This window comes from Tamandua tetradactyla, chromosome 12, assembly GCF_023851605.1.
Source record: "Tamandua tetradactyla isolate mTamTet1 chromosome 12, mTamTet1.pri, whole genome shotgun sequence".
Classification (NCBI taxonomy): domain Eukaryota; kingdom Metazoa; phylum Chordata; class Mammalia; order Pilosa; family Myrmecophagidae; genus Tamandua; species Tamandua tetradactyla.
In genome coordinates this window covers 52,443,079-52,457,343 of record NC_135338.1, presented here as the reverse complement: position 1 = coordinate 52,457,343, position 14,265 = coordinate 52,443,079, and the positions used below count along the sequence as shown (strand labels likewise).

At 34.0% G+C, this 14,265-nt stretch overlaps 1 protein-coding gene and 1 pseudogene across 12 annotated transcripts in view; one reads left to right on the top strand and one right to left on the bottom strand.

Annotated features, from left to right (window-relative positions):
- The window catches only part of CATSPERB (catsper channel auxiliary subunit beta), a 236,133-nt gene that overhangs the window by 43,308 nt on the left and 178,560 nt on the right, over window positions 1-14,265 (top strand). For 9 of the 12 annotated variants that reach the window (XM_077123362.1, XM_077123360.1, XM_077123361.1 and 6 more), the window contains 3 exons: window positions 2,854-2,914; window positions 8,790-8,885; window positions 9,935-10,084. In XM_077123362.1, coding sequence (XP_076979477.1) covers window positions 2,854-2,914; window positions 8,790-8,885; window positions 9,935-10,084 — 307 coding nt within the window. The remainder of the gene's footprint in view (window positions 1-2,853; window positions 2,915-8,789; window positions 8,886-9,934; window positions 10,085-14,265) is intronic. The other 3 variants (XM_077123365.1, XM_077123366.1, XM_077123363.1) reach the window with 2 other exon arrangements.
- LOC143652673 (pyruvate dehydrogenase (acetyl-transferring) kinase isozyme 3, mitochondrial-like) lies at window positions 6,709-7,851 on the bottom strand (annotated as a pseudogene).

Genomic DNA, 14,265 nt, shown 5'->3' with positions numbered 1-14,265 from the left:
CTACCATTGTTTGAATAAGAAGTCTGCAGTTAATTTTATGACTAAATAATATATATTATATATACATAATTAATTTAATTTTATTATTGTCCCTATATGTGATATTTCATTTTTCTCTGGATGTTTTTAAGATTTTCTCTTTGTACTTAATCTGATTTGGGTTAGGCAGTCTTCCTGGATTGTAAGTTTGCCAAGTATAGAAAGTCTTTAGCCATTATTTCTTCAAATTTTCTGCTCCTTTTTGTGTTTCTTTTCTTACTGGTACACCACTTCTGCACATGTTGGAATATGTGATATTGTCTCTTTGGTCTCTACAGCCCTTTCATTTTTTTTCATTCTTTCCCCACTTATCAGTTCAGGTAATTTCAATTGCTCTATCTTCAAGATCACTTATTCCTCTTTTTGCCATCTCCCATCTGTGATTGACCTATGTAATGAATATTTAATTTGTAATTATACTTTTCCGTGTTATTGATTCCATTTGGTTTTATTTTTATATTTTTCAGTTCTATGTTGAAATTTCCTATCCATTAACTCACAAGGACAACACTTTTTAAAAATATTTGTATGTATCTACTTTGAAGTCTTTGTCTGCTTATGAATCATTGTGATTCAGTTTATTGTCTACATTTTTTCCTAAGCTTAAGTTACACTTTCCTGTTTCTTCTCATTTTTGGTTGAAAACTGGACATGGAAGAAAATAAGCTGTAATAACTCTGGATTCTGTTGTGTTCTTCTGAGGATTTGTTGTTGTGTTCTAAAAGGCAGATAACTTGTTTTGGCTCAAACTTCTGCTGATTTTTCTGCTCAGTTCTTTCTGTTTTCACTGCTGATTGTTTCAAAACCTGGCCCTCGGGTTGGGGGTACCACTTATGCACCTGGATTGCTCAAGGATTTGGACAGAGTTTGTATTTAGATTTTAAGGTTCACCATTCTTGTGGTTCACTTTCTCTTGGGATTTTCCCCTTAAATTTACAAATCCAAACCCCAAGCTCTTCCTCTGACAAATCAAACCAGTAATGCTTCAGCTTTCTGCTACCTGGGCTTAGCTGAACAGTTTTTCATTATGTGGCTGTATTATTATACATTTCTGATGAACATTTTCAATATTTCCAATCTGCTGTTGTTATACACAATGATGCGAGAATATTTTTGGACACATTTTATTTCAAACACATGTTAGTATAATATAAAATAAATTACTACAGGGAAATTTCTGGGTAAAAGGTATACACACTTAAAATTTTAAGATACTTCCAAATTGGCCTGTATTTCAGTTTATACTCCTATCAATGATGCATGAGTGCTTATTTCCCCTACACTTTCACCAAACACATAAGTGATAAAGCTTTTTTAACTTCATCAATATAGAAAATGGATAATAGTGTCATATGGTTCTGTACTTTTCATTTCTGTTATGATTGAAATGAGGTTAAACATATTTTCATACATTTAAGAGATATTTATATTTCCTTTATTTGTGAACTGTATACTTTTATTTATTTTTCTTCTAGGAGCTTTTAAGTACTGTTTATATATTAAGGAAATTTGCTCTTTGTGATGTGTGTTAAAAATATTTTTTCTTGTTCATTATTTATATTTTGGCTTTGTATGTGACATTTTTTCCCATGCATAATTAAGTCAAAATTATGCTAATTTCCCCATGCATAATTATGTCAAATTTATCATAGTTAGAGGGGCCTTTCCCATGTCAAGATTCAATTTTGAAGTATTCCCATATTTCATTTTGACAATTTTATTGTTTTACTTTTTTCTTATATTTTGATCCATTTTGAATTTAGGTGTAGGATGAGGTGGAGAGCTGACATTTTTTTCATATGAATTGTCTTAGTTTCCTAGCTGCTAAAACAAATCCAATATAATTGGTTGGCTAAACAACAGGAATTTATTGGCTCATGGTTTTGTGACTAGGAAATGTCCAAAATTGAAGTGTCAGGAAGGTGATGCTCTCTCCCAGAAAACTGTGGCATTTTGGGGCCAGTTGCCAGTGATCCTTGGGTCCTTGGCTTTTCTGTTACATACCAATGCACATAGCAATGTCCTCTTCTTTCTCTTCCAAGTTTCATTAACTTACAGCTTCTTCGCATGGCTTTCTCTCTTAGCCTTCTCTATAAAGTTTCTAGTTGTAGGATTAAGACCATTCTGATTTAATTGGCCACACCTTAACTAAAAATAACATCTTCAAAACTGTGTCCTGTTTACAATGGGTCCACACCATTGTAAAGGGATTAATTTTAAGAGTGGATTAATTTTAAGAAAATACTTTTCTAGGGTACATAATATAACCTACCATATGGCCATAGACTTTTTCCATCATGATTTATTGAATTATCCAAAACCAGAGATACCAGTTTATTAGATTAGATTAGATTAGAATCAGAACATGCTAGGACATTGCAAGTGTATCAAAAATTAAACCTTCTTATCATTCATGGCATTAGAAAACATCATTGAAATAGTTCCTTTATCTCTTGAATGTATGTATAATATTCTGGCATGCATTTTGATAACAACTTCCTACCTGCTTCAGTTTAATTCACATTAATTTATTTTTCTGTATTTCTCCAGGACCATTTAAAATTTGTCATAATCTTCTATCATATGTATCTTTGTGTAAGATTTCTTAAGACTTTCTGGAATAATGTAGGGCTAGATGAAAAAATAATCAGTGAGTAAATAGCTTTTAAAAGAAAACAGCCTATTCCAGGGTATGCGACATGATAACTGGATGTTTTTATTTAATTTTCTTTTTTAAAAGATACTATAAAATATGCCACAATAAATGTTGCTTTTAACATTGTAAACCATTGTTTTCTGATGTCTTTATTCAAGTTCAGTGATGGGGTTTACTGGTTGATTGATATACCTAGAGAAAACATCACAAAAAGCACAGGTAAGAGTGATCTGAATTAACTATTTGAGCTGTAGGGTATGGATTTTCAGATTTGCAAATTTAAAAATATATATTAAGAATTATTTTGTTGTACATTGTAATATTGTATTCCCATGGAATTTTTGGAACAGTTATAGTAAAATATTTTTTGTTTATCTGAAATTAAACTTTAGGCATCCTATATTTTATCTGCAAATCCTTTTATAAGTCGATGGTTTTGATGTATATATTTATATTATCCTTTATTTAAATTAAGTACATTTTATAGAATTTGAAAATTGTATTGAGACCTTAGGGTACCAGTCGATTTTACTGAAACCTAATCATTAGTCTTAAAATTTTATAGTCTATAGTATTTATTGGGTTATTTTTCTACGGAATCTCCTGGTTAAGGGTTATGTGGGAGCCTAGGTTTATATGCAACTGTAAATGCCATGATGGAAGGCAGAGGAAAGTCAGATTCAAGGAACTGTGAGTATCAAGTTAGTGGATTGAACTAGTAGATGTTCAGACATGTGATACATTTTCATGGTTAAAAAATTTATCAAAGAGATATTATTTTAATATGTTAGGCGCAAGAAAAAGAAATCAACTTGACTTCACTTAATGAAAAAGAAATGTATTTTTGTCATTGTACCCTAAGACAAAAATGCAGCCAGATCATAGGAAGGAATTAGAAGTAAGAAATATAAAACGATTGAAAAAAAGAACCCATGAAAACTTTCACCCTCTCTTATTTATATCCTTCTGTGAATCTGCATTTTTTGTTCTTGGTTTGCAGACTGGCTTTCTGAGGTTTCTTCGCTATTGTTTAATTTATATATATTTATATGTATTTTTTCTAAAGGCCAGCCCAATTCCAAATTCCCAGAAGAGGATCTTCTATTGGCCCAACTTTGATCCTTCACCATTTCCATACCAGTCAAACGTGGCAGGGGGTACAGAAGTGGGAGGGTGGAATTGTGGAATCACATATGCCAATCCTTCTAGGTATGGGGGTAGTTAAAGGACGTCATGAACTGTGGTCTTACAGAGTGAATGGCATTGGAAAAGTGAAAGTACAGCAGAGACAATGGAGAAGACCCCATAGATAAGGACATGCCAAAGATGAAATCTTTGTAAAAGAATTTTCAATACTGTGATGTAATACATGGATTGTACTACTATCCATACCCTTTATCATTTTAATTTTTCAAATTAATCTTCTATGGGAACTTTTTGTATTTTTTTTTCCAAGGAATTCATTCTGGAAATCATGTGCTTTCACTTGACTGTAATCAAGATGATGAATCACATGGATATTAATTTGGTAATTGAAGTCATAAATATCACATTATTTTCACTTTTTTGTTAGAAATTTTAATTTCAGAAATGCATGGATTTTAAGGTTATGCAGTTAGAAACAAAAGTGATCTGACAACTTAAGGATGTTATGAAAAGAGACTAAAGAGTTCTCCTGTCCTGTCACAACTCCATGGACTGAATAAAAAAGAATATATTTGAGTACTGTAATAGAATAAGGGGAATGGTCTATGCAGATAGTAGCATAAGAATCAGAAAATGTTCAGGGGAAGGAAACCGTATTTACTCATTCTCTTTTTCCTCCTTAATCAATATCCTATTTAATGCTTTGCCATGAAATTTGAATATTATGTAGATGTAAGGCCCACAAACTTGAAAATACTTACTATCAAGCCTTTTTCAAGATAAGTTGACCAACCCCTGTGTTAGATAATTGATTTGAGATCTTCATTTTTTTCTAAACTAAGAATTTATTGCTATACATTTATCTCTAAGCACTGCTTCAACTGCATCCCATAAATTTTGACATGCTGTATTTTTTTTACTTCATAATATTTTCCAATCTCCTATGTCACTATCTCTTTGACCTGTGTTTAATCAGAAGTGTATTGTAATGTCTAAATATTGGTGGTTTTCCAGATACATATATATTTTTTAACTTTTTTATTGTATAGTATGAGGTATATACCAAGCAAAGAAAGAAAAAAGCAGTAGTTTTCAAAGCACTCTTCAACAGGTAGTTACAGGACAGATTCCAGAGTTTGTCATGGGTTATCATACAATTCTCTCAGATTTTTTCCTTCTAGCTGCTCCAGAATATAGGAGGCTAGAAGGCTTAACTATCTTTTATCATTACAATCGACTTTTTTTTCTTTTGTGTGAAAAATAACATATATATAAAAAAAGCAATAAATTTCAAAGCATAGCACCACAATTAATTTGTAGAACATGTTTCAGAATTTGGCATGGGTTACACTTCACAATTCTAGATTTTTACTTTTATCTTCTCTAAGATACTGGAGACTGAAAGAGATATCAATTTAATAATTTAGCAATTATTTTCATTTGTTAAATCCTATCTTCTCTGTATAACTCCACCATCACCTTTGATCTTTCTATCCCTCTCTTTAGGGGTATTTGGGCTATGGCCATTCCAACTTTTTGTGTTGGAAGGGTCTGTCACTAATATGGGGTAGGGAGATGGAACTCTCTGATGTTCTGGAGAGGTTGGACCCTCTAGGTTTCAGGACTTATCTGGTCTAGGAACCCATCTGGAGGTTGTGGGTTTTTGAAAAGTTACTCTAGTGCATAGAACCCTTGTGAAACCAGGTATCTTTCTATTGTTTATTTTTTTTAGTTTAACTCCATTATGTTCAGAGAACATATTTTGAAAGATAATTTTCTTAGAGTTGTTAAGATGTGTTTTATGGTGCATTTGGTGAATGTTTCCTGTACACTTGAAAAAACACGTGTATTGCCCTGCTGTTAGCTGGTGTGTTTTGTAAATGTTAATAAGGTCGAGTTGGTTGATAGTATCATTCAGCTTTTCTATATCCTTACTGATTTTCTGTCAATTACTGAGAGAGGAGTATTAAAACATCCAACTATAATTGAGTGTTTGCTTGTTTCACCTTTCAGTTTTATCAATTTTGATTCATATATTTTGACACTGTATTAGCTTTGGATTATCATATCTTTATCATATGTATTTCCTCACTTTATCCTTGATAGCTAATTACCTTATTCAGAAATTTTATTTGTCTGATATTGATATAGCCACTACAGCTGTTTTGATTAGTGTTTGCATGATGTTATCTTTTTTTTTATATGTTTACTTTTTTCTAAAGACAACTTTGGAACACTTTAATCAAGAGATGGAAGAATACAAATGATTCTAAAAATAAAATCAATAAGTAAAATCTAAGACAAAAATACCCCCCCTCACAATGAGAATATGATCAGGTGGAGAAAGGTGAAAGTCTAAATCATATAGTGTAGAAAGGATGCATCTGAGAGAGGATGGGTCTGAGGATTGAATTACCAAGACATCCTCAGCTGCTGTTTTTAAATTCCAGAAACCTTGGGCCCTAGTCAGTAGTGTATGACATGGCATTTGGTCGTAAAGTTCAACAGTAGATATATGCTGTGTCTGGAATGGAGAAGGCAAACCAAATCTGGTAGTTATTGTAGACACTCAACTTTATGATACTAAGATGGAGTGTATGAGAACACAAGAGTCCTAAGGGGGCTCTTTGCTCTTCTGTGCTAGGAACAAGTCATACAACAGCAAGGTATGATGAAAAATTCCTGAAGATATTAGTCTAGTGGCAGAGCTCTAGTAGTTACAAAATGAGCTCCATGGGATTGGATGGAGAAAATACATATTGAAGCACTAGAATAACTATGACACCATGCTTACAGCTGTTAGACGAAAGGGGTTCTCTGGTTGACTTGCAGAAGACAATCTTTCCTCACAGAAAGAACCAGAGAATTCAGTTTTCTAGAAAGTTCTTGCTCTTGTACTGTTTAATGTAGTATTTTGAAGCATCTCTGTGTTCATTGCTAAGATTGCTCCAATCATCAGCTTCAGGTGTGGTTTTGATATGGTGCCATGCTGACATTAAAAACTGAAGTCTTGCAAATGAGTCACTTGAAATAGGCTTCAAATAAATGGCAGCATCAGTATTCACTCCTTCTATGGAATAGTGTTTAAATCTACTATGCATATGAGAAAGTGGCAGCCCATGACCATATCTCCAGCCAAAGAGGCTGCTTTTATAGGCTCTGGGCTAGGTCTAGGAGCAGCTAAATGCATATAGTTAAAAAGATGTCATTTTGTTTGAAGTGGGACAACACCGCCTTAGTCGCTTATCTTAATGGAGAAGGCTTCTTTACCAAAGTAACAGAGTTTTAACAGTTGGGTAGCCCTCTTTTCTATCTTAATGTGTTTCTACTTTGCTCTCATTGAGTCCTTGAATGACTCAAATGGCTTGTGAAATAGATGTTAGGGCACATGAATTGCCTAAATGGGTTGGTATATCTTGAGCTTTGGCATTAACTCTTCAACTTCCAGCTCTAATGCCACCAGATAACACTGTTCATGCAGCATCTTGGCTAATTCATATGCATCTATTTCACTACATCAGTCACATTACAGGTGGGACTAGTATTTCCTATGTGTTTAAGATGAACAAGATCAATGTCCCACCAGCAGAAATGTGTGCTGGTTAATAAGCTTGCAGGATTAGATGTGGTTGGTGCAAAACTGACCCAGAATGTGTTAGATGGATCAAACCCATACTTCTTCTTATATTCAATCACTCTTTGTACAATTGTAGGAATCACATCAATGTGATTTATCACAATATTCTACTTATCACTTTAATCAGGACTCACAGGAAGTTATCTAAGGCTATAGCTACTCAAAGCTCTTATTTTCATATTTAGAGAGTTTAAGAAAGCTTTGTATGTACCAACTTTGAACCAATCCCACCAAAGTTCAGTTAAGTGAAGTTATCCAGAGGAAGATTATGTTTCCTTGTGTTAGCCAGTTACCCAGGAAGTTCTTTTCATAGAAACATGTGTGATGTTTTCTCATACAAATTATCTCTCCCCAAATCCTAGAACTGCTCCATGAAGTGTGCTGATAGTGAGAAGCTTGAGTAGCTTGAAAATTAAACTCAATTTTCAGGGACTCTGACTGCTTTAGCAGCCACTGGAATAGCTGAATCCTCACTAGGGTTGTGTGCAGACCTGTCCACATTCCTAAGTAGCTGTGACAACTGGCACAGCTGGGATTAGGGAATTAAGCACATTCACCAGGCACACACCCCAGCCTTATCCTTAGCCTTAGTACCACTATAGCAGCTCCTAGCTTTCCCTGATATCCCTCCCACAGAGGGTAGAGTCCCATCTTTTTACTTTTTATTTTTGTTTTCACTCATCTGTATCTTTATATTTAAATTGTGTTTCTTATAGATAGCATATAAGTCATTCTTCATTTTTATATCTAATCTGAAATCTTTATCTTTTATTTATTTTAGATCATTTACATTTAATGTGATTGTTGATGTAGCTGTATGAACTCTAACACTTGCAGGTTGTTTTCTACTACTCCATGTCTCATGCTTTACTTTTTTCCTCTTTTTCTATCTTCATTCAAATTATTTTAATATTAATTTGTTTTATTTATACCTTTAAAAATTTAGCAGTCATTCCAGGGGTTATGCTATACATATTAACTAATCATGGTCTACTTTCAAATAATATTGTACCACTTCACATGAGCTGTCACAATTTGCTTTTCACCAAGCCACAACAGCTCTTGTAGAAAAATTATACTCCAAAATATTAATATTTGGATTTATTGCTGTGGTGGTAAAGGCATATCATAATCCCTTCTTCATTTTTTTCTGGGAAAAGAAAGCGTTTGTAGGAGAATTGTGGAAAAACTTACATGTAAGTGCAGGCCAATGATTGGAAAATGAAAGGTAATCGTTGTTGGGAGTGTTCAAAGTGCCTTAAGTTTCATGACATATGAAAATATAGCTGATTGCCTTTTGTTTTAAAACAGATATTGCAGCTGTAGAAGAATGGTTAGTAAGGATCACTTTACATCATGGATTAAATATTTATACTACTGAAGGAACCCTTTTGGATAGTATTCGAGGTAAAACTCAGCAGATAAAATTTTGACACCTACTATATGCCATACTCTGCCAATTTCCTCATGTTCCTTTGTTTACCTATTTATATTGGGAGGTGCATGGTCCAGTAATTGAACCCAGGTCTCCTGCATGGTAGGTGAGCATTCTGCCACTATTTCTATTCTTTTATTCTATCTTGATATTATACTATTTAGAGTGCAGAGTAAAAATGAATAAGTAATACAATTCATGGAAAGAATCATCTGGAGAACTTTCAAAAGTAATGCTGTTGAACTCCACACACCAACTAAAATCAGCTCTCTATGGCACGTCATCCATAGTTACAAAAATCTCCCCAGATGATATTGATATACAGTGAAGATAGAAACCTGCCCTAGAGAAATGCTGTATATGTACCCCAGGAGACATGTACAGTTCTTTTTGCTCAGTAATTTCCTATTAGAAGTTGCATTTGGGGAGAGTTTGGGAATGGGACTATCGATGGGGAGGAGGATGCCTTCAATTCTATCTATACTGTTTTATTTCTTTAACCAAAATTACAATATCTGAAACAAAATGCCGAAATATTTGTACTTCTTATTTTTTCATAGTTTCCAAACTTAAAAAAAAATAGTGAGCCAAGTTTTCAATAGTAAATGAAATACTGTTTATGGGAATTGTAATATTTTGATTTCCTGTGCTACTTTTACATACCAAAATACCATTGGAAAGTTGTTATTTCTTTTTTTTAAGTGTGAAATAAGAATCTTCCTGATTAAGCACATAGTGAAATATATCCAGAATATTAGGTACCGCATTACAATTTGATTTATACTTGTTTAGAAGGTAGCAAGGTACTGAGGCAGCAAACAATCCTTCATCAAGGAAATTAGACTTCACTACTTCTACTTTGGAAAATAAGAATCATTTATTTTTAATTTATAAAGAGTAAGGTAATACTCTCATCTATTTGAACTATGTAAGAGTTCCTTTAAATCCTCAAAGGAAAGTACTAATGTTCCATTTTCAAGAATGCTGCCACAATTTAATCATCTAAACTTGACTTCCACAGAACCTATTCTTCAGTGGAATCTTGGGATTATAATGGGAAAAAAGGATGTTAGTAAATTGTATCCACATGTGATAGATCTCAAAGTGGCAAAGTGCCCTTGTGCCAATGATGTAGCGTTACTTGCTTTCATTTTGAATACAACATTTGATGGTAAGTTTATTGCTGTATTGAAACATGGAAGTGGCATTTTATAATTTGTAACAATATTGCTTAACAGACAGTACAAATTAAATGAATAGTCATAGTAGGATATGAATGTTTCCTAAAAATATCTAAGACTTTACTTGTCACTTCACTTTATATACTTGCAAGTGTGCTGTAATGAATATTTTTCCTCTGTGATTTCTTGCAATGTTAATAGTAATTTTAATGTCTCTCCTAATTTCCTTTATTATCTGACCTCTGTTAATATGTTACCCCCTCCCCAGAGATTATTAATTGTGCTCCAAACTATGCCATACCTGCCATGTGTTGTTGTTCCTAAGGTATGACGATGTTATTTTATTTATTATGAATGCATTTTCCTATTATTCTTGCACTATGTAATAGCATTAATTCATGTTTCAACTACTTAGTATAATTCTAATTGTTTTTTCTAGTTCATTCATGATCTCCTAGTCCCCAAATCTAATGACTTTAAAGGGGAAAAAAAGAAAGGGATTTAAAAACAAAAAACAAAATTGTACTACTTGTAGATAATATGTATAGCTATATAAAAATACAAAAGAATCTGCAGGAAAACTATCAGAACAAATAAGGGAGTTCTACAAGGTTGTGTGTTATAGTAACAATGTGTGTAAACCATTCAAAAACTAATTTGAAAGTATAATTTTAAAAATGTTATTCATAAATTAGCAAGCCCCAAAATGTACCTAGCAATAAACCAAGAAGAAAAAAAGCTGCAACGCTTGTTATGGATAAATTATAAAACCCTAATGAAGCCATAAAAAAGACCCAAATAAATTGTAAGATATTTTATGTTCATGAAAAAGGAATTTCTAGTAGTATAAAATATTAATTCCCTCCAAGTTTATCAACCAACTTGATGCAATTGCAAAAAAAATTGTAGCAGTATGGTTTTGTATGTGAAAATCAACAAGCCTATCCCAAAATTCATAGGGAAGAGTGAATACCTCAAATAGCCAACATAATTTTAAGTTACAGCAAAAAGATGGTACTTCTTACTTGGAATGATAGAAATGTTTTGGTAATGGTTGGTGGTGATGATAGTAAGACATTATGAATGCGATTAACTAAACTGAAACAGATACCGAATATGATAAAAGGGGAATGTTAGATTGTATATATGGTAACAGAATGAATTTTTTAAAAATCCATGTAACTACACTACACACCTGAACCCTAAGTTAAACCATGGATTTTAGTTAATAGTAGAGTTATTAAAATGTGCTATCATCAATTGTAACAAATGTTCCATCACCAGTGCAAGGTATTGTTGGTGGGGTGGTATATGGGAACCTTGTATTTTATGCATGATTGTTGTCAGCCTACAATTTTCTCTAAATAAAAAAAACTTAAAAAGAAGGAACTTTCTCTACCACAACTTGTTGTGAAATAATAGATTAAAATGATGCATTTTTATATACGGATAAACAAACACCCTTGCCCCAAATTTCTTTGAATTCTTGAGTAGCTTACAGTCTCATAGTTACTTCTAGCTTTGACTACTGCTTTTGATGAATTAGCTTAGTTATATATGTCTCCTTTCTCTCTCTCCCTGCTCTGCCTGTACTACACTATGTCAACCCAGATGGAAACAGCTCATTTTCTTGCTTTGTTCAATGGATCCTGTCTAGGACCCTCTCCTCCTTCTCTTTATCTAACCATTGCCTACTTCCTTGAACCACAGAAGAGGAGACATTTTTAGTTCTTTATGCTGGAACCTGCCACACAACTGAGACTTATAGGAGAGTAGGGACAGTCTCAGCTCCATGAGATCCCACCGGATTGCCTCAACTCTTCAAAAATAGAAAACATTTCAACAACCTCTTCTTTAGATGAAACCACCTGTTCCCCAGCTGGCTACCACTGCACTGAAACAAAAAAGAAGTTCACACAGTGTCAAGCTGCAGTTGCCTAAGCTAGCAGTTCCCTTAAGAGTTCTTTGTTCATCCCCACCCCCAGCCTTTGTACTGCATAGAATTAATGGTGGGCACAGCTATTCTGTAGCACCGTGTGTTCCAATTTGGACTTACTATCTATCTTCTTCCTCTAGGACTCTCTTAAGACATATCCCATCAGGCCTCTCATGCCAGCTTTATCAGTCATCCCCAGAAACCTTTGAATTCACACTTTACCTCTCTCTGCCTCTCCTTGGTTGCTATCTTGTAGTGACCACTCTGTCACACACATTCATTCATTGATGAAGTTAGCCTCTGGATTCCTGCTTTCCTCTCCACTTTTATTTTTGTCACTATTTCTGATGACTTCACCATCTATCTAGACAACGCATCTAATACCCTGGCTTCTCAGTTTCAAGGCCTCCTCTCCTCCAGATATGTTTCTCACATCTTATTATAGTCATATTCTTGACCTCAATATCTCTAATAATAGCATTATCTCCAAAATCTCTACTACAACCACCTCATTATCTGTCTACCACCTCTTATTCTTTCAATCTATTCTAATACTCGCACTCCGACATTTCTTTGTTCTCATCAAGATTTCAATCTATTGTCCCTACCACCTTTTTTTTTTACTACCCAACATTCTTATTTCCTTTCTGTTCTCACCATAATTTTCATAGTCCATCATTATAAATACTTCTGAAACTTCCTTGTCATCCCCTCCCTTCTTGACTACACAACCCAACTCTAGTTAAAACCTGCACAGAAGAGCAGAATATTGTTAGGAAAAACACTGCATACTCATCTCACTTTAAAATTACACTAACTAGTCTCACTTTTAATTCATTATCAAAACTCTTGAGTGGACAGTCAGCACTGCCCCCAAATCCTATCATTCTTCCCTCTTATGTTTATTTTTACACTCTAAAATAATCCTATTACATCTCTTCCCACTCCTCAAAAAACTCCATATCATTTCTTTCTCTTCCCACTCGCAACTGTACCTTTGTCTAATTATTCATAAAGAAAATAAAAATTGATCACAATAACCTGCTCATTGTTGCACTTTCAAATTTACTGTTCTACCTTTACATGTACTTGTGTACTTTTCCTTTTTGCCTGTTGCATTGTGTCTTTTCTACTATCAAAGGACACTCCTTACCCCTTGTGCTTTGAATCCCATTCCCTCCTGCTGTTTTCCTGCAATTCTCGCCATTCAATATCATGCTCTCCCTTCTTACTGGATCATACCTACTAGCACGCAACATACACAGATATCTCCCATCTTAAGCAAAAGCTCTGTTTATCTCTCACTTTACTCCCAACCTCCATTTCTCTCCCCCTTCAGAGCAAAATTTATAGAAAGAATTTTTTGTTATGGTTCTACTTTTTCACCTTCCATTTTATCCTCTACAAGTCAGACTTTTGTTCCACCACCCTACTGAAACAGTTTTCAAGAAATCCATGGTGTTTATATTGCCAGTTCCATCAGTCAATTTTTTAATTTCTCATTTTACTTTGCCTTTCAGCAGTGTTTGACACAATTGATCACTCTCTCCTCAAAACACTTTCTTCTCTTAGGTTTCTTGGTGCCACCCTCTATTGCTGCTGTCTTACCTCATTGGCCACATCTAAGTTTTCTGGTCTGGTTTCTTTTCTGTTGGACCCTTAATGATGATGAACCCAAGGCTTTGTCCCTGGTTCTTTTTTTTTATTTAACCACATTGCTCTCTCTGGCAGTCTTAATCTAGTCTCATGATGGTAATGCCATCTTCAAACTGATGATTCCCTAGTCTATATTTGCTGACCTTTCTTTTGATAAAAAACAAACTCCTATTTTCAATTGTTTACTTTACTTTTCCTTTTGGTGTCTAATGGACATCTCAAACTTAATAAGTCTAATCCAGAACTCTCAATTCCTCTCCCTCTAAATTCTATTCCTCCCTAGTATACCTCATTCCAGTTAGTATCCAGTTGCTCAAAACTAAAATCTAGGACAGATTCTTGACTGCTTGTACTTTTGCAGTATTTTAGTGCTGCAAAAATCCAATGTGATCACTACTCTCCTCTGTTAAACCTTATGTCAAGTCAGCATTGTTTTTATACTGGACCAAGTCAAGAGTCCCTCAAATGATCTCTCTGTTTCTATTCTTGCTCTAGTACAACCCACCCTCCATATAGTCACCAGAGTGATCTTCTCAAGTATAAAACACATCATTATCACTTCCTTGCTTCAAAGAGTCT